At 44.0% G+C, this 25,049-nt stretch overlaps 3 protein-coding genes and 1 long non-coding RNA gene across 6 annotated transcripts in view; 2 read left to right on the top strand and 2 right to left on the bottom strand.

Moving 5' to 3' along the window:
* The window catches only part of NPAS2 (neuronal PAS domain protein 2), a 168,781-nt gene extending 159,616 nt beyond the window's left edge, over positions 1-9,165 (top strand). Inside the window, exons 17-21 of one of the 2 annotated variants that reach the window (XM_080377286.1) lie at positions 2,519-2,713; positions 3,881-4,062; positions 4,575-4,667; positions 6,318-6,504; positions 7,672-9,165. In XM_080377286.1, the coding sequence (XP_080233412.1) occupies positions 2,519-2,713; positions 3,881-4,062; positions 4,575-4,667; positions 6,318-6,504; positions 7,672-7,857 (843 nt within the window). In that variant the 3' untranslated portion in view covers positions 7,858-9,165. Of the gene's footprint in view, positions 1-2,518; positions 2,714-3,880; positions 4,063-4,574; positions 4,668-6,317; positions 6,505-7,526 lie in introns of both variants that reach the window. The other variant, XM_080377287.1, reaches the window with a different exon arrangement.
* Positions 7,587-8,232, bottom strand: LOC308059662. The gene is made up of 2 exons (XR_013926359.1): positions 8,101-8,232; positions 7,587-7,794 (listed from the first exon to the last, which is right to left on the bottom strand). It is a non-coding gene; the product is annotated as an uncharacterized lncRNA (long non-coding RNA).
* A 2,205-nt stretch (positions 9,166-11,370) lies between the features above and the next one.
* Positions 11,371-16,774, top strand: RPL31 (ribosomal protein L31). The gene is made up of 5 exons (XM_080377353.1): positions 11,371-11,499; positions 12,243-12,359; positions 13,949-14,074; positions 16,077-16,189; positions 16,703-16,774. Exons 2-5 carry the CDS (start codon positions 12,253-12,255, stop codon positions 16,732-16,734), a joined length of 378 nt encoding a protein of 125 aa, XP_080233479.1. The 5' UTR covers positions 11,371-11,499; positions 12,243-12,252; the 3' UTR covers positions 16,735-16,774.
* Positions 16,775-17,346: 572 nt separating this feature from the next.
* Positions 17,347-25,049, bottom strand: part of TBC1D8 (TBC1 domain family member 8) — a 50,337-nt gene continuing 42,634 nt past the window's right edge. For both annotated transcript variants that reach the window (XM_080377269.1, XM_080377270.1), the window contains exons 13-20: positions 24,433-24,562; positions 24,056-24,154; positions 23,423-23,491; positions 21,831-22,071; positions 20,598-20,663; positions 19,894-19,983; positions 19,641-19,741; positions 17,347-18,326 (exon numbers count right to left, since the gene is read on the bottom strand). In XM_080377269.1, the coding sequence (XP_080233395.1) occupies positions 17,865-18,326; positions 19,641-19,741; positions 19,894-19,983; positions 20,598-20,663; positions 21,831-22,071; positions 23,423-23,491; positions 24,056-24,154; positions 24,433-24,562 (1,258 nt within the window). In that variant the 3' untranslated portion in view covers positions 17,347-17,864. The remainder of the gene's footprint in view (positions 18,327-19,640; positions 19,742-19,893; positions 19,984-20,597; positions 20,664-21,830; positions 22,072-23,422; positions 23,492-24,055; positions 24,155-24,432; positions 24,563-25,049) is intronic.

Here is a 25,049-nt window from a genome sequence, read left to right as displayed (position 1 = left end):
GGGTTTCTGTTGTTATTTAAAGCTGCCATATTTCAGTGTTTCAGGGGAATTCAGACAGGACTATCACAAAAGAGGCACACTATGAAAAAAACACTAGTAAGTTTTGTAAAATGAAGCATGTTCTTGCTTTTAGGCTTAACTAGCAGGTAGAAATTCCACGCTTCGATCCTCTCTCAGGTTAATTCTTGTTTTGATGAGGCATCTTGAGTACTCCAGTTCTGCGGGGACAGGGGTTAAATGGCACCATCACTTCCTACCTTGAGCTTGTTTTTTCCAGGACATTTATGTTCAGACAGTAAAAATGCTGCTTTGGCCATTATAATGCAACAGAGGGTCCATAGGTATGAAATACTCAGAGCCCTCTCAGCATACGAACACATGAACAAATGAAATTGATTTACTGGGATAAACTTAGTTGTAAATTGGTTGCAGTGTTAGCTGCCAACCATTAACTGTGCACATTCCTACCCAGTGGCACACTCTAGTAATCGCAAAGTAGGTTACTCTGCTTTCTTTCAAGGGTAAGCTCCTTGGCCTTCATCTGGAAGTGAGGCATGCACACAGGCAGGTCCCTGCAAAGTCACTGGTTCGCTGCAAGTTCAGACCCTGCCTGACATTCACATCGATAGATGTTAACTTAGCATTGGATGAACTTAGTATTTCTCCAGTGCCATGCACGATGCGCAGGGAGGACACTCCAGATAATCCTCCTAAAAGTCTTAACTTGCAGTGATCTGGCCAGTACCAGTGGGATCACACTCCCCACCACATTTTTGAAATACCCTATTTGCTTTACCTGTTCTGAATTTTATATCAAATGCTTTATTTCAAATTTTATATCATTGGCAACCAGTTTCATTGCTAATTGAGTTCATTTACTAAATGTGTCCAAAGCTTAGCTTCTATATACAGAAAATAAACAAGAATATGAATTTTCCTAATTTCTGTCTTTGATTTATTTAGAATAAGACCTATTTACTTGGCAGAAGTTGTAAGACCATCTGTCTTTCTGATATGTAATGGCTTCAAACTCAATGAGCAGTGTTTTTAAAAGAAAACACTCGGAGCTAGTTTCAGACTTAGTGTGAGCAGCCCCAGCTCTGTTCCTTGACCCATTTATTTCTATCACACAACTTTGAGATGTGATTAGCCTACAGCACCTGAAACAAGCTGTTGCTTTAGGTGCATTAACATTTTCCCTAACTGCCCCCCTCTCCCAGCTGATTAATGTAAGCTGCCTATACCTTTTTTCTGAGTAAAATCTTGGAACACATAGATTCATTAAAAAGTTATCATATTTAAATAAAAATCATGTTTTAAAAGCTAGATAAGTAAGTACAAACATGATGGATCAACCCGTACTTATGCAAAGTACTGTGCCGGTCCTTTGGAGAAAGGTATGGGTTTCTTCCAAGAAAAATTAGAGGGGACATGATAGTTCAGGGAATTGTTAATATAGCAATAAGCTGCAGAAAGGTGTACTAATTACAGGGTGTCCCTCCAACGTACTGCTAGGCATGAGACTGATGGATGAATAATGAAAAGAGTAATTGTGATTCTGATTTCATTTAAACCCTAAGTAGCTCCACTTAATGGAGTTCCACACATGTAGCAGTGGTGTGGAATCAGAATCAGATCCAAAAATGCCTTCAACTACACAGGACACAGGCCTCTCTATAGTCCTCGGTGGCAAGAAGCTATGTTCAAAATATTGTAAAGATAGCTTGTAGCATTAATAATTCAGAGTTTTAAAAGATGCCTTTTTCCTCTGTACAGCTATAATAAAAGAAATAACCTCTAGAAAAGCCAAAATTCCCAAGCCCTACAACTTTTAAAGAAGAAAGACTCATGTTGCAAGGCAAGAATGGAGTATATCATTTACAGAAACACTAACAGAGGAGCCGCTAGCACTTCTGCACAAGTCAAATGCATGGCACAGTTAGGAAGAACGCCAGGTGACAGTTACCTGATGGGAAATCAGATAAATGACAGTGACTGTCTGTTTACACATCATCTCAATGATAAGGACACAGCCATTCAACACGGAGAGCTCTGGCCTGACTGTGGCCTCATTAAAAACATTCAACAACCCAATTTCCAGAGACAAATTCAAAAGCAGCCCTGTCTGAAAGGAAAGACTGATTTTGTTGAAAGCAGAAATGAAAGAACTGAAAGGACATGGAGTTACTCTCTTCTCTCTGGTCAGAATGCCCCAGAACACAGTGCATGTGCAGGGAACTGCTCTTACAAGGGCTGTGCCTGCTCCATAGAGGACTTGTACCTTCAGGACATATTTCACGAGTAATGAGTGCACTTGCAGAACAAGAAATCAAGAAACTAGAGACAGCAGAACTGTTCATGTAGGAAAGATAGGTGATTTCCAACTAACAGTAAATGCACAGCTAATCCAGAAACATGATAACTTTAGTTTAGAATATATCTTTGGATTGAATTCTTTCACGTTCATTATCCAAGACAGCTGGGCTATGTAAATAAATCCTCCCCCCTTCTTTTCCAGATGTTCCTACAGCAGCCGACAGTGTCCCTGAGCTTCAGCAATACTCAGCAGCCAGAGCCACAACAGCTACAGCAGAGGTCAGGGGCCATTTCTCAGCAGCAGCTTGTCCCCAGTCCTCAACTTCAAGGGCAAATTGCATCTTCGCAAACAGCGAACCAGCAAGCACTGAGAGAAGCAAGTGTGATAGCGAGCCAGGTAACCATTTCTTTGCATAGAGACACGTTTATATGGAAAGAAGACACTGAGCTGTTATTAAGCAAGCAAGTGAAATTATGTCAGTCCTGGAAGTGTGCCTTTGCCTTTCCTTCCCTATTCTCCTATACAAGGGCAGCCTACATAAAGGGTCTCCCTGCAGCATTTACTTCACCCTTAAATCGCTGTTTTAAGACCTCGGCCAGGAGGGTCACTTGAGCAGCTGTTTCAGCTTGAGCAGGGGAGCATGCAGAAGGTGTGCATGACTTACTGTTCTTCAGTTGACTTGAAAGAAACCTGACCGACCAGACTGGAAACTAGCAGTAGTGGTGCCGGCAGCGTGACCTCTCAAAATAAGCTTTACCCCTGCTTGCTCCCTGAACCCAGTTGGGTGCCACCAACGTAACGGAGCTGCTCTGCTGTAGTGGCACGTGGGTGGGATACGTTGAGATTTGTGTAAGACCCCCGGGCAGTGCGCCTGCAGTTTAGTTTAGCTGCAGTTAGTAGTTACTGAGATCTGTGAAAGCTAGCTAGCAGGTTTGGCATGGTATTTTTTTATATTTTTTTTGTCTTATTGCTGGTTTCTCAGCATTTCCACTGTTTGCTTTTCCACCCACCTGTTGTAACTCCCTTCCTAGAGAACTTAGCTCCTATTTCTGCTACCTGATGCTGCAGCAAACATAGCCTATTATCTTCAGACCCCTCAGTGGTACCTTTTAACCTCCTACATACCTGTATTACAATGACTCTATTAGACTAAAAAGTGCATTTGTGTTATAAATAGAAAAAAACCCACACCACTATTTTCCTTTAATAAGGTTTATTCCCATCACTGGGCTTTTACGGCGGTGCTCCTCACGCCTAAGCTTGCTTGTGTCTTCACGGGGTGTCGTGCGCCTGCTCAGCTGCTTGCCGGCACGACCGGGCGGCTTCGCTCTCGCAGCGCTCCGGTCCCCGGGGTTTCGGGCGCGGGGCCGCCGGGGGGGACAAGCCGCGGCCGGCGGGGGGTCGCTGTCCCCTCCCCTGCCCTGCCCGCAGCCGGGTGGGCGCACCGCCGGGCACTAACGGCGGCCGCGCCCCCGCCGCGCTGTCACGGCCCGTGCCCGCGGGCCTTCCCCACGCGGCGGCGGCGGCCGTGCTGCAGTCCCGCTCTCTCCCCTTCTCTTCCAGGCCCCGAAGGCGGCGAGGAGCGCGGAGCTGGCGCCGGGCGGCGGCCGCCCCCCCCGCGGCGCGCCCCCGCCGTTCGCCGCAGCCCCCGCCAGCGGCGGCACCGCGGCGCCCCCTGCCGGCCCGCCGCGGGGCGGCACCCCCGGCCCGCCCGCCGCCGGCTGCAGCCACGACCAGCAGCTCAGGTAGGGCGCGACCCGGCCCGGCCCCGGCTGTAGCGCACGAGGGCCCCGGCGGCGCCCGGCCGGGGTTCGGCTGCGCGGTCACGGCCGCCGCGCCGCCTCCGGCCCCCGAGCCCCGGCGCGGCGGGATGCGGCCGCTTTTCCTTCGCGGTGTCCGGCTCCCCTGGGTGGGCGGTGGGAGATCCACCTAGACGTGTGAACCGAAACAACTGCGTTCTGATACCCAGAAAGCTCAGGCACAAGCCACGGCCACCTGCAGCGGCAAAAGAAACTCCCACCCCCCCTCTAACGCTAGCGGCCAGCCCCCCTGTAACGCTAGCGGCCAGCCCCGCAGCCAGGCACCCCGCTGCCCCCGCCGCGCCCAGGGCGCGCCTGCCACCTCCAGGGCCGCAGGTTCGATCTCCCGCCCAGCCTTGTGCCAGGCCTGCGAAACTCCTGTTACCCAAAGGTGGGATTTGCGCGGTCCTTCTGTTACAACAGTGACACTTTCTTTTTTTTTTCCCCCCATGCACCAGGCTGTTGCTCAGCCAGCCTATTCAGCCTATGATGCCTGGGTCCTGTAATGCAAGACACCCTTCAGACCTCAGCATGGCCGGATCCCAGGCTAAGTATGTGCCTTCTCAAAGATAAAACATCAAAGATGCTTTTGAGGGGAAGTAGCCTTCTTTAGCAAGATAACGAATTAGTTACAAATCTCGGGAACGTATTATAGTGCTGAGCCTGTCTTCCAGTGTCAGGGTCAGCTTGACCCTGCCTGGTCACATCAGGAAGGATGACAGGGAGAAATGCAACATGCCGGTGGCATTTTAATGAACTGAAGCTGGGGGAATTTTTCTCCCTCACATGATGCTTGCTCCAGCATGGGAACTGCTGACCTACCAAGGTAAATGTGAGAGAGAAAGTCAGCACTGGCCGGGTTGAAATGATTGGTGCTGGGAAAGCCCTTGCCCTCTGGCCAGCAAGATGCTGCTGTAACACCAGCAGAGCTGTGGCTAATCTACACCAGCAGAAATGAAAGAACCAACAGGCCCCTGCGCCTGAGCGCTCTCAGAAAAGCTGCTAAAGAAAGCACCTCAGTTGTTTGCCTCCTCAAAACTTGGTTGAAGGAAGCAGAAAACATCGGTCAGAATATGCCCTTTTTTCCTTTCTTGGCTGTTTTTTGTCACTGTACATAATTGTGAACTGCTAAAATGATAGGCAACCGGTTGCACATAATTACTTTAAAAGTAATTCTGTATGTTACCTCAGAAACGCAGGTATTCAGTACTTCTTTCCCTAGACATCACTATTGGTGCTTAAGATTATCTTGAGTTAAATGTGTCGACTTTAAATACACAGCATTTTAGATCTGCTTTTAAGCGTCTAAATAAAAGAGGCCTGATTTGCAAAGACACATCTCCCGGTTCGTGTGGACTTCCTGACTCACAGGACCCTTTTTTAGGAGCTCACATCCTAGTACAAGTACCCAAATTGTCACATTTCTGACTAACCCCTAATGTTGAACAGCTGTTGAATGAACACATGCCACACTATGATCTCATCACCCATTACAGGATAAACAGAATTTGGCTGGGCTGGCAATAGCTCCGTTGTGGTTTTGCCCACAGCTTTTCACAAAAGAACACATATTTAAGTTTTGCTGTGCAAAAGCAGACCGGCAAAAGGAGCTGAGTATTTTGTTTCTGTCCCATCCCTCACTCCAGAGGACTTCTAGAGGCTTCTTCTGTTCCAACAGTGTGGCTCTCAGCAATGTGAACTGCTGACCATACTGGGCAATATGTATATGAGCAGCTTAAGAAGTCACCAACCTTCGCCATCTTTCTGCAAGAGATTACCACCCCCAGTCAGTTGCAGGGGGGCACAGGCAGCAGCAGAATAGGAGGCGTATTCACTTCTCTCTCGCTGCAGTTCAGAGCTCGGCGCACTAATACAAAATCAGAGGCCATTTGGTTTAATGAGCCTAGGATATGAATGCTGTGGCTGAAGAGAAGACATGCATAAACAAGAATCTTTAATGAATCAAAAACGTGGTCTGGATTTGGAGGTGAGATGTATTCTGCCCTCCACGTCTAGCTCATGCACAGAGTAAGGTAAAACAGTGCTGCAAACAGTGCCATCGCCCGTATTAGCAGGTCCCATGCATTGTAATTCTTTATTAGGAATTATTTATGAAGATGGGGGACTTCCATTCCTATCCTAAGAGAATCCCTTTGCTTCCAACTGTTTGTTCTTGATTGTTTTGCTTCTTTCTCCCACAGGTATTCTCAAACCCAACAAATGTTTCAAAATTTGGAAGTGCAGACTTCCAGCAGCAGCTCTCCAATTGTACTGATGGGACAAGCAGTGTTAAACCAAGGGTTTGCCACTACACCTCCTTCCCAGCCATCCTCTCTGCCACCTATGCAACTCCAGCACCAACAGCATCAGCAACAACGCTACCTGCAGGTAGGGTAAGACAAAGACGACGATGTATATAATGTACACACAGAGTAATAAGGTGAACGGGCTGTGCAAACAGGGCCCCAGGTTTCAGCAGGAGCCTGATCATGGCAGAAATGGCCATTTTAGAGCCACGGAAATGTGTGAGACACTGAGACAGTGATGTGTACCCTTCCAGTATAGCAAGGGAGCAGTGAGAACAGTCAGAATACTTAAAAGGAAATTACTAAGTCTGTACATTGGAAACATAATCAGATTATCCTGGATATATTTAAAGTGTATTTCTAGATGGAGAAAATTGCTGCCTTAGGATTTATTCTGTACTCTTTAGTCAGTATAAAATTTGCTTAGTTTAAAAGTCAAAAGATGATTTTTAATTACCAGCATCGACATAAAATGAGATCTGGTTCAGATATCTGGATCCCCTCAGTAAATTAACATATTTTCTCAGCTCCACAAGGCAAAGAAGATAAATTAGAGCACACTGCCTGGAAGAACCAGGTGATTTGAAGATGTAAAAATACTTATTTTTTGACCTAATTCAACACATGCTAAAGTAAAGGGGAAGGGGGGGAAATGAGGTGTCTCTATTAACTCAAGAGAAACTGAACTGAGCCTGTAAAACCCGACCACTGGCAACACTGAAAAAGTATCGTCAACCTCAAATGATTAAACTCTTGTTATTGAAACAAAATCCTTATCATAGCTGAGAATTAATGAAAAAACTATGGCAGATACCATTCCGAATAAAAGCATCTGCAAAATTCACATCGACTTCACCACTGCGAGGTTACATCCTACTGTAAACTCCCAAAAAGGAAGGGCTAGAAGGGACAGCATGAGGTACACTAGGTTCCCGTTTCCTTTCTGTTTCCTTTCTATCATCCATCTGTGTAATTTATGACATGTTCACCCACCCTGCTCCTAAAGAGTCTTTTCAGGATAACCTGCAGATCCTAAGCAGTGCATTCCTGTTAAAAAACCTTTCTCAATGCCTAATTGTAATGTTCTTTGTCCATTCCTTCTAGCATTAGGTAAGTTAACACCATGCCAGACAGCCCCAAAAACAAAAGCCAGCAAAAGAATAGTATTTTTAAGCACCCGGTATATTGAGGACAAAGAGCTTTAACATGAAAGAATCGAACACCACGATGAATTTAATTTTATCTGTAGGTGCAAACACCAAGTTCTTTGCACAATGAGCAACCTGATTCTTTGCTCCTGCCATCTTACTCGCCACAGCAAGGAAATATGGGGTATCGTCAGACACAGCAGCAACAGCAGCAGCAGCAGCAACTAACATCAAGAAGAAGCAATAGCTTATCAGAATCATCAAATTTACCACAGCCACTGCGATAAGAGTCCCACCAGCACAATCAATGCACGATTAGCTTTAACCAATGGGCACATGGGGCAGAAGAGAATGACTTTGTACTTACTGTTTTGGCTTTTGCACAAGCATTTCTTTCAAAGCTCTATGACAGAAGTACGCCACAGAGTGCAGACTGCCACAGACAGCGCATTTATGGCATGCTAGATTTGGTTTGCACTGTCTCGTGAGCACAGTATGTACTGACAGAGCAAAATGAAAAGGAACACTACCCTGTGTAGCCTCCATCATCAATGGGTGCACGGGAGGAGGTGTTCAGTCTTGGCATGTCACTCTGAAAGCTAGCTGGCAATTCCAAAAGACTGTCAACAGACTCATGAGGTACTTGGCCTTCACTGTTTCAGTTTTTCTTTTGTGTATGAAAAGCACTGCGTCAAAGGTCTATTGAGGAGAGAACAAGAGATTATTTTTATTATGATTATTGTTATTATTTTGCACAACTGCACAGAGGACAAAACTTAGGCACTTTCTGTAAAGAGAAGTTTGTTTCCTTATTCTTGTGGCCAAATTAGCACATCCAATGGAGGAGAAAGCCCAGTCATTGGAGAAGATGGTCTACAGCTCATAACCCTTGACTTAGAATCTGAAAAGTATTATGCAGCTTACCCTAACTGTTCTTCATTACTATAAAACAAACAAACAAAACAAACCCCACAACTCACACTGGACTGTTTTCTATATGAATTGTGATTGCAAAGGACAACTCAAATTGTAAGCACAATCATGCAGCTCTTCAATAGTACAACATGGATCCTTCGTCCACCTAAACTCACCCACTGCAAGTCTCTGAGAAATATGCACTGTGTTTTGGCCCACTGACTCGGGATGCTGCAGACTATTACATATCTCTTTCATTATAACATTTAAGATTGAATTTTCCTTTGGGGGGAAAAAAAAGAAATGCACTTTTCGCTTTTTTTGTATGTTTTCTGTTGATATGTTTCTAAGAAAGATTTTATGTAATTATTAAATAAAAAGTAGTGTATTGTACAGCTGTTGTAATAATGACCTATTTCTATATAAAATAAAATTATATGGAATTATGTGGAAATTATTTTGTATATGAAATATCAACTCATTTCACAAGTATAAAGATTGTGCTTGTGCTTTTTTGTGAGTGGATATTTTGTAATAAACTAATGAATTAGAAATGTTTTTGTGAAGGGAACTACTGTTTCATGCTATATACAACTCAAACTATTATTTTTTTCCATTTAATGATGGACACTTGTCTTTATTTGTAGAATAAAATAAAATAGCCAAAAGGCTTTATTGCAGGACTTGCACACATTTTCCTGTGGCTGTTCAACTATGTGATTCACTTCAGATTTTCAATATTAGCTGTAGCCTCGCACCGTGTTTGGCACCCAGTTAGCAGAAACAAGGATTACCCTATGGGATCTTTGTCATGGCACATAAACAATGAGAATGATAGCTCAGGGAGTTACATTAGCTGCTAGCCAAGACAGCTTGTTTTAAGCTCCTTTAACACTTTAAAGACCTCAGGCAGCTCTGTACTTCCAACCAAACAGTTTTAGATTGGGACAAAACAGATGGTTTAAAGAATGGTTTGACCCAGCACATACCAGGGCTTTGACCCATGTCCAGCTTCGGTGTTTTAAGACATTTTTGTCTTGAGTTTTGTCATACATCTCTGCTGGGATTGCTATGACGCCCACACTGTAGACAGTCTAGTTTCCACTTCGGCACCCTTGTGCAGACTCTTTTTCACGTTAAATTCAGATTGACTACAGGATGGAGCAGCTAAGGTCTGTTTTCCCTCTGCTGACTCTGCTGCAGGAGCAGCAACCTCCAACACGGAATGAGGTGGGTAACTGAGCAATGTTTTGATTCACCGAAGCTAGATAGAAAGGGGATGGCCCTCAGGGCTGATTCCAGAGTGCAGACCATGCTGCCCTTCCTGCCCATCCGTACCAAGGATCACATCACCAGTGCCTATGCGCTCAGCTCTGGTTTCTATGCCATAGAGAAACAATGGAGATGAATTGGGCTGGGAGCTGGAAATGGTAAAAGTAAACTTTCTGAGAAATGAAGAAGGTTCATTTGCCCCAAGAGCTGGAAAAGCTAAAAATGTCCTCAAGAAAACCCACTGGCAAAATGATGCTGCTGCTTCCACAGCTAGCCTGGCTGGTAGCGCTGATCGGTGCACATGTATTTCAGTCCATACAATCCCTTTGTTTTATTTCATTGAAGGAAGATCAGGGAATCAAGTATCTGGTCTCTAAAGTGTTTACAGATCAGATCTGGCATCTAAGAAAAGCAATTTTACTGACTTTAGGTACCAGTCTGAGTCAGCCTGCTCATCTCTTTAAATTCTTGTACTCAGTGAAGCAAGAGTGACCCCACCAGATGAAGATTAAAAACCTAAACCCTAAGGTACTTGCACTTACGTGTCTGAAGGAACCTCTCTCTTTCCGTTGGCTATAGACAAACCTAAGTGAAGGCCAGCTGGCTAAGTTAGAGGCTAACTTCATAAATTCCACCCAATCCTGTAAGGACTTAACGCTGGGAAAGCGAAGGAGAAATTCATAGGCCAAAAAGTTCTTGGAGAGATGTAACAAAGGAACATGAGCACCTCAGAGGAAATACCTGCGGAAGCAGCACCTGATGGATTTCAACTACTACACTGGAAGTCACAGAAAGAGAAAATCCCTTTAAGAAATTGTTTTACTCTCAGGGATGGTTATAATACACCCACATCCCCTGATTGCCAGTATGTCCAAACCAAGCTCAGCCTCGAAGCAAACATTGTATCTTTCCAAAACCAGCAGTACTGTAACACTGTTAACAAGGAGAAGCTGTAAATGGGGTGGGGTTGCCTTCTGATAAATTGGCGTATTATATTGCTTGGAAGGATACAGGGCGTTTACAAGAACAGATTTACATCATACCTAGTTTTTCATGCTTCATCTCATTTCTTCCCTGTACACAGGTTGTGGTTCTGGATTAATGCACTTGTTCCCTGTTGCACACACAATGCAGCGCCAGCCCTGTCCATGGAGCTGGGCTGCTGTGCTGGCTCATCGTAGCCGAGATCTGGCGTGCTCCAGCACCATCACTCGGCTTGGATCATTTTTCCAGGCCGGTGGCTAGGCAGGGTGGTTACTGCAGACTGCTGCCCTGCGCAGGGATGCCCTCTTCGTGCCTCAGAACAGGAGCCGCAGATCTGAACGGGGCCGTCTGCCCGCGACGAGCACAACCCCAAGCCGAGCTCCGCGCTCCACGCACGGCCCCAGAGGAAGGCGCCTCCGCAGGGGGCAGCCGGGTCGGCACCCACCCGAGGATCGGTCACTCCCTCACCCCTCTGCGAGCCCCGCCTCGGCGCTCCGGATCGGGCCCGCGCCAGGGCTCGGGAAACCCGCCCCCTCCCCCGCCGGCCAGCAGCCCCCCCGCCCCCCCAGCTGCCGCCGCGCAGCCGACGCAAGGCCTCCGCGTCCGCGCGCATGCGCGCCCTCGCCCACCGGCGCCCCGCACCCCCCGGTGCGCGCCTCCGGCTGGCGCCGGCGCACTCGGCCCCCGCGCGCATCCCGGAAGGGCTCCTGGCTCCCACAGTCCCTTGCGCGCTCTTTTCCGGCCTGTGCCCGGGCAGGGTGAGTGGCCGGCCGGGGGCTCAGCCTGCCGAATCCGCCCGCATCCGCCTTGTAGACGCCGCGGGGGGGGTTGTCCTTGGCCTGGGCCGTCGTGGGGGGCGGCCCGGCGCGGGAGGCACGGGGTGGTACCTCTCGGTGGGTCCGCGTTTGGCGGGGCTGGGGCCCATCTCCCTGTGTCCCCCCCCGCCCTTCTCCAGGCCTGCGCAGAGCCGGGCAGGGCGCGGGTCCGGGGAGGGCTGCGGGTGTGAGGCGGTTAGGGCCTGTGCTGGGCCTTGGTAAAGGAGGAGGAAGCTGTAGGCCGCTGTCAGTCCCTGGAAAGAGCCTCTCTGGTACCGGCATCTCCTTTCCGGGACGGGCCGAGCAGCCCTCCTGGGTCGCCTTGAGGAATGAGAGGGCTTGCGTGTACGGAATTCCTGGAGGGATGAGGGGGCAGGACGGGGTGGTCTTAGGGGCGCCAGGGGCTGGCCAGGAGCTCAGTGTTGATGGGAAGCGGCCGAAGAGTTTCAAATGTGATTCGTGCGCCTGTTAGGGAGATGGGAGTAAAGCATTTCTGATGCTGAAAAATTCCTGTGTAAAATCTGCAACTGGTGCGACCCCGGGGATGGATTAAGCTTAAATTTAAGTTTCTGAAAGTGGGACTTGGGTGGCTTGTAAGGGGGTGGGGGCGATGGGGGAGAAGGTGATGGGAGAAGAGTCTGAGGAAAGTTGGGCCAGCGTTTGATGTGTGCACGGGTGGTTTTCAGCGTTGCTCAGATGGCTCCTGCAAAGAAAGGTGGCGAGAAGAAGAAGGGACGCTCTGCCATCAATGAGGTGGTGACTAGGGAATATACCATCAACATCCACAAGCGGATCCATGGCGTGTAAGTCCCTTTTATCAGTGAAATTGGTATTATGTCAAGTGGTGTTTGGAAGCAGGCTTGGTAGGTTTTAAACGATCGAGAACGACAGTCCTTACTGACACCAATGCTAATGCATGATGTTTTAGTTGCTTGTGCCAAGTTGTGTCCCAGGGAAGCACCTCTGTGCTTGTGCAAACCTGTGCTTAGCATATGGTTTTGGAGAACAAGCATGTATCTTTTTTTAGGGGTGTTCCTGGACTTAATTTGAAGTTAAATCTGTTTATCTCTGTGCACAGGTCATCATTCTTTACCAAGCAAAGTTTAAAGTTTAGCCCACTATAGAAAGTTTTAGAAATGAAATAATTGTTGTAATCAAGCGATTGGCTCTGTGCTTATCAATAAATTGTGATGTGTAACTTGGGGTATGATTTGAGTTAATATTTGATGTGTGTACATGAGGATAACTTTTTACCTGACAAAATGTTGACCCTCATACAACTTCATAGTAGCAAAGTGCTTGAGAGGACTTGTTGAGAAGCTGCATCTCCCTTTGATTCTCTTTGTATGCATATGGCTACAGTCATGGAAGAAAACCATATCTGAATCAAAATAATTGGTGAAATTACTGAAGTTAACTTAGAATGGGAGAGAAATGAGAGTGGACTATTGCAAAAACGTGGGTGAGAATGGGAGGCAGTGGTAAAGTGTTCTGGCCTTGCCCAGTTCATGTCAATTCAGTCTGTTTTTTCATGCTGATGATCCTGCTGTCCACTTCTTTTTGGGTTATCCTCTTTTCGTTTTGAACATGAAGTACTAGGGGTGAAATACTTTGTTTAATGCTTTTCTCGTGTAATCGTTCAGCCACTCCTGATTGCTGTTGATGTTTAGTGCTGGAAATATAACCCACTGGGGGATCTCGGATACTATTGACACTAGTCACGTGTCATAGTGTGGGTGTTTATATATATATATATATATATATATATATATGGCAAAACACAGTGCAGCTGTAACTTCTATCGTAAATGGCTAGTCATGCAGAATCTGTTCATAATAAGTATAAGACAAGTGATCCTTGTAAAAAAACCAAAACAGTTTCAATGGTGCTGTTGGTGTAGTTCTGCTAATGTGAAGAAAGTAACCATCAAACACTGTTGCAGAAGCTATTAGAATAGCATCAAGTTTTTCTTCTGTTTATTTCATTACTGATACAGTTCTGTCAAGTTGGTATTACTATCGCACTGCTTTTCTCATAGGCCTTTTATTCAGAATATCTATGAAACCTCATGATCTCTTCAGTAATATTGCATTGAGTTTTAATGTCAACATGTTTGAGTAAGACTTAAGATCTGGGATATCTTGTGGTTGCAAAATTCTACTGAAATTATTCTATTTAACTGTATGAGGTTTCTGTTAGACGTACACATTAAGGTTAGCAGTTACCTACCAGAATAAGGGTCTAGTCATTCTATGATGCAGCTATTGAGCTACTGTTGAACGCAGTTCTTTGGATTGTATGTTTAGAGACCGTCAGTGGTTGAATGCTGCAACAGGTGTCCAATGCTGACAGTTTTCTGAAGTTAAAGAAATGGCTCTTCTGTTTGTCCTAGGGGCTTCAAGAAACGAGCACCACGTGCTCTCAAGGAGATCCGTAAATTTGCGATGAAGGAAATGGGTACTCCTGATGTTCGTATTGACACCAGATTGAACAAAGCAGTCTGGGCTAAAGGAATAAGGTAGGTTTCTGCAACTTTCCTTATTGGGTGAGGAAGAACCTTGTAACTCTGTATGTGGAGGTAACAGGCCTTGGAGGGGTAGAAAAATTTATATACTTCTTGCAGCATTTGCATTTTCTTTGCAAATGCTTCCTTTCTTAGGAATGTGCATGCCAAGCTAATCTTTGTCAGCTCCTTCAGCATATTTGTGGCAAAGGTTGGTAAACTGTGGATATGAGAGAACTTCCTTCTGCCTCTAATGAGAATAAATTCAAGGAAAAAAGGAATGCAGGTTTGGCAGGAGAGAAAGCATCGGGGTATTGTAATACTGTAGTACCCCAGTCCCTATTGCAGCAGATGTTTTTTAGAAGAATGGTGATACCTACAGTCCAAGGCTAGGTACCTGGGGTTTGCGTACTGTGTCTGAACAAGATTAGGTTTTGAAGCATGCTGAATTGATGTATGCTACACAAGGAAACAATGAGGTGTGTTTTAAGTAGGGCCATTAATCTTGTCTTGAAAATACAAATGATAAGTAGTTCAGGGGCCAGAAAATTAGAACTTCTGTTAAATCACTGCTGCAGAGGCAGCTGATTTGGCATTTGACATGCATGAAGATGGTCCAAAAGGACTCCTGCGAGGAGTGGGACCTCTTAAACTATAGTAAAACATGAACTAGTAGGAATTAATAACTGTGAGTGATACACTGCATACATGTGAACCCTTGTTTTAAACCATGTCTTCTAGGAATTAGATTTCTAAGTCTAGCCTATGACTTAAAATCTTTTACCTGGATTTGTGTGCTTAGACTGACCCTTCCTTCAAAAACACAAGTGGAGAGATGGGACTGAGTTACTGGGTCTTCCAGGCCAGGGGTTCTTTGTCCTTCCTGATGAGCTGTTCCAGTTCATATGCTGGCACCTGGCTCAATTGCTACTTCTTCATTGCATAACTTTAGAGCTTAGCAGTGAGGCTACTACTAACCAAGACGCAAAGTAAAGTATCATCCTCTGGCAGGATCAGGAGAGGCTAGAATCACTGTGTCAGCTAGTATGATAGTGATCTAAATGAAGTAGCGAAAAATGCTTTTGACTTTGATAAATCAAAGCAAGTTCTTATGTCTTAATTACTGTATCAATCAGATTTAGTAAGTATGCTCTTGAGAACATAAAGCAAGGAGGAAGTTCCTTCATATATTCTGGGGAGCAAAGTACTCTGAGTAAGGGTTTCCCAAAATCCCGAGTTCATTTGAGGTGGGAGGTTATTTGAAAAATGGTGTGGACAAATAATTTTGTGCTTTCCCTCAGCAACATGTTTTAGGCAGTATTAGGGGAGGACGCTAAGCTTTGACTTGCCTATTACAAACAAAATCATCTTAGTAATGCAGTTGTGGTTTTCATGGGCTTCCGAGGTAAAAATGCTGATCAGTTATATGCCCATAAGCATTAGGCTGGAACCAAGATCTTGCTAGAATTTCCACAACTTCTATTATACAGATTGGCCAGTATTCTGACTCTTGTCAGAGGCCTCAGGCTTTCAGAACAGATTGTTGGGGGGTTTCTCCTCACTATTTTCTATTCCAGTAAAAAATGCTTGTTAGTAAGAGCTGCTTGCTGATCATATTCACACTGTGCTTCATTATCATCTTCATAGTTTAATTTCTGGATCATAGTTTAAATTCTGGATGAACCGATGATGCACTTCTGACTTTATGCTCCCACTGGATTATGGATTAATCTTATTCAAGGCTCAGTGAAATATTACCTGCTTACTTCAACAAAACAACAAAACAAACCAAAAAACTCCTCTAAGGCAAACAGTACAACCTCTAAGGTACAGGAGTTCACTTTTGTTACGATGCTGAGATAGAAACAGAATTGACTCATCATGTCTTTGCACAAATGGGCAAAGTTTAAGAATTTGAGGGGGCTACTAATCATGAAGTAAATTACTTTTATTTTCTGTAAATTAGCAGGTTTTAATACATATTTTACTGAAAATTAATCTGTCATCTTCATTCTAGGAATGTTCCTTACCGTATCCGTGTGCGTTTGTCCAGAAAGCGCAATGAGGATGAAGATTCACCAAACAAGCTGTACACGCTGGTTACCTATGTACCAGTCACAACATTCAAAGGTAAGGTTGCATGCCGTCTCTCTTCATGCTATGTTTTTCTGAACAAGTAGCAAAGTGGGGCAGCTCTTCCTGCAATGAAAAATTAGATGACAAGCGTGCTGAAGGGGTCAAACTGCTGGCTTAAACTAGCTCTGCTGTAGAGAACAGGGCTGCTAGCTTGCCTGATTAGCATTCAAAATTATATACAGAGTATAGTTATGTAAATCTTGAGAGAATAAAAACCACTGGCCATAGTTGTTAGGGTAGTTTTCAGGTTTGTTTTCCCATATAAAGTACGTCCCCTGATATGAAAAGCTCAAGCAGGTTGAGCCTTTTCTGCTTGTCATCTGAGAAGTGTCTTATTTGTGGAATGGATTTAACATTTGGTGAAATACTTGCCAATATAGTTTGCTCGTCCAGAAGTAGATCAGCAAACTAGGTTTGAAACTGTAGTGTGCTTTCTTGTGAAGACTTGCATGTACATAAAGGGAATTATCCTAGCAATAGGTGGTGATAAAATTTCTTGTTTTGCAGGTCTACAGACAGTCAATGTGGATGAAAATTAAGCAGATTTTAATTACAATAAAAGGATAAAAAGAAAGTTTATTCCTAAGTTCTTGTTTTTATTGTCTTAGTCTCTTAAATCTGTCACCCATGAAGCATTGAGTTGAACAGGTGACAACATCTTAAAGTACCTTGCTTCCTCTGGGGTTGTACGTAGTGGTTTAATTTTCTTAATTAAAGATACTGTAGATTTCTGTTACATGTGGTTGGAATAAGGAGGAGATGTGGATGTTCCTAGGTGGACAGCAAAGTCTTAGTGGTTTTGGTTTGTTCCTATGGGAATAAATGGCCACTACACAGGTATTTTAAATTAAGGCCAAGTTTGTTTAAAAAAAACAAAACAACCACCAACCACAACTCAACCCCTAAACCTGTTAGATCAATACTTTGTTTATGTAACCTTGTGGATAAAGTAAACTCCCTGTATTTGGTCCCCCACTGGTTTCCTAGGCAGAATCAGCAGGCTACTCCCAAGCAGGTCTTTGCACTACACTGAAACATAGGGTTTTGATCCGTGAATTAGTTGTGAGCACGCTAGCTCAGGGAATTTGTTTAATGAAGTAGAGAATGAAGGCACTTGCCTTCCATAAATCAATAAATACTGTCAATGCAAGTCCAGTACAAAAAGAGTTTATTGAAAAGTGCATGTTTTCACAGACCAACATCAGAAGCACAGTCCATGTACACTTAACATGTCAGCAAGACATACAAATTGGAATACAATCAAATATATTAAAATAGTTTCAATTACCAGCATTGAAACAGTTTTCGGTATTAGTGCAAAAAAGGCAACCCAAACAAACTGCAGACAGTAGCTGAGAAGTTTTCCCGTTTAAAAAAAACAAAAAAAACCAGAAAAAAAACAAAAAACCTGGAGCCAGCCTCTACAGTGTGAAGACACTGAAGCCCTCTTCCGCACTGGGAGAGCAGACAGATGTTTCCTTTTACGTTCAAAACAATATAATTAATAAATCAATGGCACAAAACAAACCTACACACCCTTTAGCTTTTAAAGCTCTTAAACTGAAAACCACAGACGAACAAATTGTTTATCAAAAGTCCACTGCGAACTGAAAGCCTTACAGTATGTGCTTTGGCATAATTTCAGTGCATTGAATTTTTGAAAGGTTTGCTACTGTTGTGTGTTTAGTTTTGTATGTTCACCCCGTGTCTGGCAGCTCATCACATTTGTCTTGAGACTATATTGATTCAGCTTTGCATTCTCAAGTTTTGGCTTCAGTTCTAAGGGTTTTTCAAAGAAGTTAACTAATGACTGTTCGGTCAAGAGGGATGCTAAAATATGTTCAAAAGAGACAGTCCAGTCCCCTTCAGTCACAGGTGAAGGCTGGGAGTCTTTGTGAGGGGTCTTCACAGCATCGGTAAAAACAGCATCCTGATCTGAAGCAGAGGCCTCTGGCTGCAAGTCCTCTGTGAACTCGTCTGATCCGCTCCCCAGGCTGATGCTTCTTTGTCCTACTTCCCCAATCTGAAGTAACAGTGTGGTCACAGTGGCAATGGCTTGATACAAATCATTCTCCTCTGGATCTTCATGAAACATGCTATACAAGGTTTTGCAGAACTGAATGAACTCCCTCTGTAAAGGATGAAAAACAAAAATCAAACCACTGAACAGCCATGCTACAGGTAACTGTAGGAGTCAGGCAAGGGCACGGTTACCACAAAGGAAGGCACAACGCTGCATACATTTATATGATCATTTATAACTTCTGCCTGCTTTTAAAAAAAATGCTAGCAAAGGGATTTCAGCCCATACTGATGCTAGGGAACTTTGGCACTGCAATCAAAAAGGGAACAGAGCAGAGAAGTATTTTGCTGTCTTAATGCAGGAGACCAGGATCTTCCCGATGACCCATGGGTAAGTGAAATAGATACAGAGCAAGGGATACAATCCGTTACTGGTGGGAAACTGGTGGCTGTTACACAGAATGAGTTACCGCCTAAGTAGCCATCCACAGGTCTGCAAGCAACTTCCCTTGTTTCGCTCCCCTCTTTTCTCAGATTTTTTTCTTCTACACGTAAAATCCAGCTATCTTCCCTGCCCAACCCTTTTCTCTTTTTTTTTTTCCTTGCTCACCCCATCACAGATGATTATCAGGCTATGTTTTCATCCTGTTACGAAATTTGTGAGCCTTCAAGTTTCACACAGTCACAGAATGGCTATTGAGGGTAGAAAGGACTGCAGGGAGTTCAGTCTTGCCTTAGTGATGCCTTTATGAGAGTGGCCCTGCTGAGCCAACAGGTTAGGTACGTGCCACCCATTTAAAACTTTATTTAGCAACACCAGCACAGAAGGTATTCTGGGGTGTAGTTGAATCTTTCTTTGCATGTCTGTACATTTGTTTTACTAATATGGGACCCTTTTCCCTCCAGTAGATTTCCTTATGCCAACAACATACACAAAGCTCTGTGGGCACTAGGGAGGAGATGATGAGAGCCTTCAGCTGTCTCAATTTATCAGTTCTAGTTGGCATTTGGCTGAGACAGGGGAAGTCCCAGTTGGTGATGGACTAAGAAATAAGTTACTGGTTTGGTGGAGAGGAGGGCAGGGAAGACAGAACAGCAACATGCATTATCAGGAATTCTTTTGGTTTGGAAGGCTTTCTTGAGCCTGCATGAGCCTGTTTTACAGCATGATATGCTGCAAGTGAGGGTGGCTCTGAAATCCTTTCTATTCACCAGCCAGTCTGAGGAAGCTGCTAGAAAGGTAGTTCAAAGTTTTTAAACACCTGCTCCCTGGATCACAGTAGCCCAGTCCTCGATACCTAAAGGACTGAATCCAAGCTCAGGCTGAAGTTACACTTTATCAGAAAAAGCCAAAATTCAGTCATTTAATTTCCAAGTAGTCTCCACTTCTTTAAAAACAGACCACAGCTTCTAATGTACATACCTGGCTCATTTTTGGCAATTCTTTTTCAGTTTTAGTATCTTTTTCTTTGGCTAGATCCTTTAGCATCTGCTTCAACTGCTTTTGGTAATCTACTGCATCACCTTTTTTGGAGCAGACATAAAGAAGAATTAGTTTTCAAGATACTGGAGTACAGTGACAATTCAAAATAAACCTCGGAGAGCAGAGACAGGTTAACAAATGGAAAGCTGGTTATCTCATATGCACATCCATTAGAGAACCATTTGGGACATACCATTTGATTTTCCAATGACTAGTGGTCTTGAAGTTGACAGCAAAGGATTCTTTAATGGTGACTGGCTATCTCGTTCATTTTCAGTGAGAGCTATCCACCCAAAAAAGTGACAAATGTAATGATTAATCCTTTGAATGACGCATAATGTTATTTATGCTTATAAAATTTACATAATTGAAGAAATAATTGGGCAAAGATGTTTTTAAACAGTATTTCATTAAATCATGCTGTAAAATTATTTAATGTAAGTAAGACTGGTGCTGTGGTGAGAGAGTCGGAAGTTTGCCAAGAATGGCACATCTAATTAAAAACTTTGCACAGAGAAACTAACACAGAATTTTGTCACCTGATCAAAACTGGATCGAGAAGTAATAAGGAGGTTTCTATGGTATGCAGGGTACAAGCCATCCAAAAATGTTATTTCAGTTCATATTTTGTCTGGAAGTAACCATACAATTGGCTGCAAAAGATGTCTCAATGCAGCAGATGTGAGCCTTAACATTGTACATCTAGAAATTTCATCCAAAAAGGTTTTGACTGGAGTGAGTTTTAAAATGTGGTGAGCGTAAGTACAAATACACATCCTATAAGCCCCAAGGTGAAGGAAGCAAGACAGGTTCTTCATTAAGCAGCCTTTTCTCAAAAGCTTTAAGCAAGAGATTTCTGGGGAAACTGAGGTGTCCATTCCCTTTCAGATTTCTTACCTGGTGGGATATGCAGCTTATATAGTAACTTTATCTTTTCATTCATTTCTCCATTATACATAACATCTGCAAGGAAGAAAAAAAAAAAAGAACAAGAAGGAAGTGGACAAGAGCATTTACTTCCACGGTTTAAAATAAATCAGGCGTCTCTCTGTGCACAAAAGATAATTGTTTGCATGGACAATACACGAAAACATATGGCCAGTATATTACGTTGAAATATTTTAAGTTGTGCCTGTCAAAGAGGAACAGCAGGTGAGAGCCATCTGGTTTGGTCTTTGTTCTTGTAAAATAGACTGGGAGCACCTAACCCTATGGAGCTTAAGCATTGTTTAAAAATATCAAGGAGGATGGCAGGGAAACGAGCAAAGGCTGTTTGCTGCCACACATTGACAGGAGTGCAAGAGGGGAAAGACAGAAAACTCTCCTTGGGGCTATCATATTCTCAGTATTTCTCCCCTTCAGCCCTTACTGTTCTACAGAGTAAGCCCAAGGAAGATTGCTATTTCATATGTAATATAATTCATATTTTCAATGACCAGTGGAAATGAGATTCTAGACTTTCAAATGGACTGAAATACTGTGAAGAACTTTTTCCTTTAATTTAAAGTTGTATTCCTTTAAGAATCAAAATCAAAAAATGATATAATACAGGCTGGCTTGGTTCACATTACAACAATTCCGAAGAGCTTAAGTGGTGAGAATTACTGAAGCTTTGAATGTTGGTTCAGGTTTTTTCACTGAACAGCTGGTGGCCTAAAGACCAACCCTAGTGCAGCTCTCAGTCCCTGCTGGCCAGATGTGTTTTGTTCTGCTTACTGTCAACATATAAGGCAAACAGCAATCAGTTGTGTTAGATTAAGTCTTCGAGAAGCAGTTACAGAGAGGTATACTGAGAGCAACAATCCAGTAGAGAGGATTTCCTAGCACTCCATGCAGACCCAAGTCTAATTTTGATTCATAAAGTTTTTTCAACAAAATTACTACTGTCTGAGAAATATTTTAATACAATATTCAATCATGTCCTTAGGCCGTTTTTTACATCTAATCGACTTCAGGTGATTGGAACACCAAAAAATTAGCCTGACCAATGACCTTTATTGATCACAAGCCCCCCGAGAAAACCTGCCCGCATCCTCCCCAGCCGGGTGTATCGCATTTTAACATCTGCATCTCACCCATGTGCTACCCTCCCTGTTCTGCCCACTTTCCACCCCACAGGGGAGCTGATACCTAAGCAGCTGGCCAGCCCCTTGAATTCAATCAGCCGGTCCATGTTCTCATCCAGGAGCCGGAAGGTCCTTTGGGCAAGGACGTCGGTGTGCTCCCCGCAGGTCCAGGGTGAGACCATCCTGTACAGGTTAGCGAACTGCTGGGCATCGATGCGGTACTGCTCGGCGTATGGTCTGCTGGGGTCGTGTCGCTCAATGACCGGACTCGTCATTTCCCAGTAACACCTTATTAAATGTTCCCTCTAGGAAAAATCAGAGGCAGGAAAGGGGGCTTGCGGTGTGCAGTATCAGAGAGCACAACCAGCAAAAAAAAAAAGACATTCATATTAAAGTATGCTGGAAATGCTCAGAATTCTCTTCGCATGAGGTGTTATAACAATACCGAGACCATTCCTGTGAGAAAAAGCAAATCTTTAATTAGAGCAGCCAAGTGCTCTCATGATTTCCAATGGATAACTAATAAATTTGAAGGGAGACTGGGCAGATTCTTAGAAGAAATTCACTGCAGGCTACTGAAACTCTTTTAGTCACATCTGTCCCGGGATGTCTCTAACAGCCAAAGGTACAAAGGGTGACAAGAAAAATCTAGGGGAAGTATTATACAGGCTTGACCAGCTCATTTATTCTCTCTCATACCTCTCCATTTGGATACTGTACCTGTTAGTCTTCCCTCAGGAATGGGCTGAAACAAAACAGAGTCCTAACAAAACAAAGTTATTCCAAGGGAGCAAGAGAGCTAATGAAAAAGGAACCACCACCAAGAAACAAAATGAGAAAAGGGGAGGAGTGCAAGCCAATCAAAGCTCAAAAACAGAGCAGCAAGGAGCAGGATGGAAGCACTGAAGAGCAAGCCCCAGCAGCATCACCTTACACAACCACTAACAGAGGGAGGATACAGCTGCTCTTAAGCCAGAAAGCTACAGAACACCAAGAACATACCACAGGCATGTTCTCAGTACCTAGTATTTACGGCTATGAACAATACACAAAAGAAATAGGGCAATAATTTAATGCTTAGTCCTCTAAATCCAATATAGTTGTATAAGCTTAGATATCCCTGTCTCCAAATAACTTGCATAATAGTTCTTTCAAATATCAACTTGACAGAAACTGAAGTAGAAACTTCTTTTAATTCTAAAAAAAACCCCAACAACCAAAACTATTAGAAAATTGGGAACAAATAGCAAAGACACAAGTTTGTGGGGATTTTTTTCCCCCACGGAAAACAGTCTGCCTTTAAAAAGCATTAAGAGAGCAGGACTTAAAAGTAGTGCTGAGCTCCCAGTGAGCAGAGCTACGTATTTAATTTATTCTGCATGTGAAAGTTACAAGAGCTGAATTACTCATGGACCATTTCCAAGCAGCAAGTTAGAAAGGAAACTCTGAAGCTATTCTCCTTTGAAGGATCAGTACATTACTATTCCTCTTTAACCACTGGGCAACCACAAAAAGGACAAAATGACAAGATCCCATCCGAATAGTACCACCCAGGCAGAGGACATGAAGTACAAGGTGGCACTGCAAAGTAACAGCTGAAAGTTATGCCCAGAAGCCTCAAATAGGTACCATCCTCTACTTTTCAGGGAGACCAACCTTGAACAAGTCATACAATTCCTCTAGATCGTCAGGAAGAATCGAAACATCTGGGATGACAACTCGGAGCTTAAAAAGAGAGAAAATCATGTTAATGACAATCTTTCGTCCCATCATCACTGACATGGGCAGGCTCAGGAGCCCTGCAGGGACTGTATTTATGTGGTACAGCTGAAAACTGCAGCACTGAAAAATCTTTGCAATTTTTCCCCCTTCTTTAGGTTCATCAGTTGGACAGATCCATAAAAAGCAAAATTCCTCAAGGGCTATTGAAAACAAAGCCAGGAAGTCCCTAAGCTACAGGTCACAGGAGGCCAAGGAAGCATCGCATTGCGCTCGTGCTCTTCTTACACTCTTCCCTGGGCATCTGCCTAGGGCCACGGTCAGAGAGAAAGCGCTGGGCTGGATAGTCCTGCAGTTGTTCTTAACATTCAAGCCACTCTAGAAGATAATGCAGGTGGATGCAGAAGAAAAAAACAAACCCATCAGCATCCCAGAGAAAAGCTTTTTGCAGAGTCAGTAAGGATTCTTCCTTTTTTTTCAAGATCTGATGGAGCTTTTTAAAAAACCAAAGCCATCTGCCTCCAGAGAGGAGATGTTAAGCTACCTCAGTTGAAACAATCCCCTACTCACCACATTTTGCTTGGTTGTATCTTCATGGTTCTGCAGGACACGGATTCGGTGTTTGTAACGCATGTGCTCTATCTGTGCCACAGAGTGGTCTCCAAATTTCTACGAGGGAGAAACAGAAGTTTATTATCTTTATAGTATTTAATGATATTTGTATTTCTCATCTAGTGAAGACACAACTTCTACAGTATTGTGAGTCCCTGAAGAAAAAGCATACCCAGTCTCTTACTGATCTGTCAGCGTAGGTTTTTATCTATGCTACACCAAGCCTTATACATCTGAGCACTTAGTCAAGGAACCTGTAAGGATGTGTACTGGCTTTCAAACATCCATGCTGAATTTATCCTTAACTGAGCAGTAGACCCAGAGCAGTATTTTACCTCATAGGAGTCATGAATCAAGTTCGCTATTTCAGTCACTGGAGAGGCTTCTGGGTCGTCGCTGAAGAACGCATGGTGATTACCAATAGGTGGCAGAGGGCTTTCCTCATTTTTGACATGCTCTAAAAACCTGAAGGGAAGAAATACAAGCAACACAGATTACTCTGCACGGTGCTTTTCTCAGTCTAAACAAGCAAACGAGTCTTATGGCTCAGACTTAGAAATAAAGAGGGTTTTGGGCTGCTAGGCTTTTCAAAAATGCTTTCAGGATTACTCATTTGAGCAACGACCAGCCAGCCAAATGACTAAACACTGCCCAAGGAAGAAAACTTCTGTCTCCTTGAAGTCTGGAGCAGGAAAGACCGTCACTCTAGGGAAGGCACAAAGAACAGCAGTAAATATTGCACATTGACGCAGTCGATGCATGTCTCGGCGCTGCCAGGAAACTTCACAGGACATCTACTCGTCTGATGTACAAAGCCCATTGTTTAAGGCAGATACTGGGAAAGCAGCAGCAAGGTGACACAGAGGGTCCCGCCGGTGCCTACAGAGCACCACTGATATCACGATGGCACCCACATGCCTTTGTTTTATGGCAGAACAGTCCGTGATGGCAG

The sequence above is a fragment of the Falco punctatus genome, assembly GCF_963210335.1.
Source record: "Falco punctatus genome assembly, chromosome: 2".
Classification (NCBI taxonomy): domain Eukaryota; kingdom Metazoa; phylum Chordata; class Aves; order Falconiformes; family Falconidae; genus Falco; species Falco punctatus.
Note: the sequence above shows the minus strand (reverse complement) of the source record. Positions and strands in the feature narration are given on the sequence as shown.

What these genes read in the sequence shown, in the direction of transcription:
- RPL31 (XM_080377353.1), top strand. Translation starts at nt 12,253, where the DNA reads ATGGCTCCTGCAAAGAAAGGTGGCGAGAAGAAGAAGGGACGCTCTGCC. An exon ending in CACAAGCGGATCCATGGCGT is followed by an intron (nt 12,360 to 13,948) that starts GTAAGTCCCTTT and finishes TGTTTGTCCTAG; the next exon opens with GGGCTTCAAGAAACGAGCAC. An exon ending in GTCTGGGCTAAAGGAATAAG is followed by an intron (nt 14,075 to 16,076) that starts GTAGGTTTCTGC and finishes TCTTCATTCTAG; the next exon opens with GAATGTTCCTTACCGTATCC.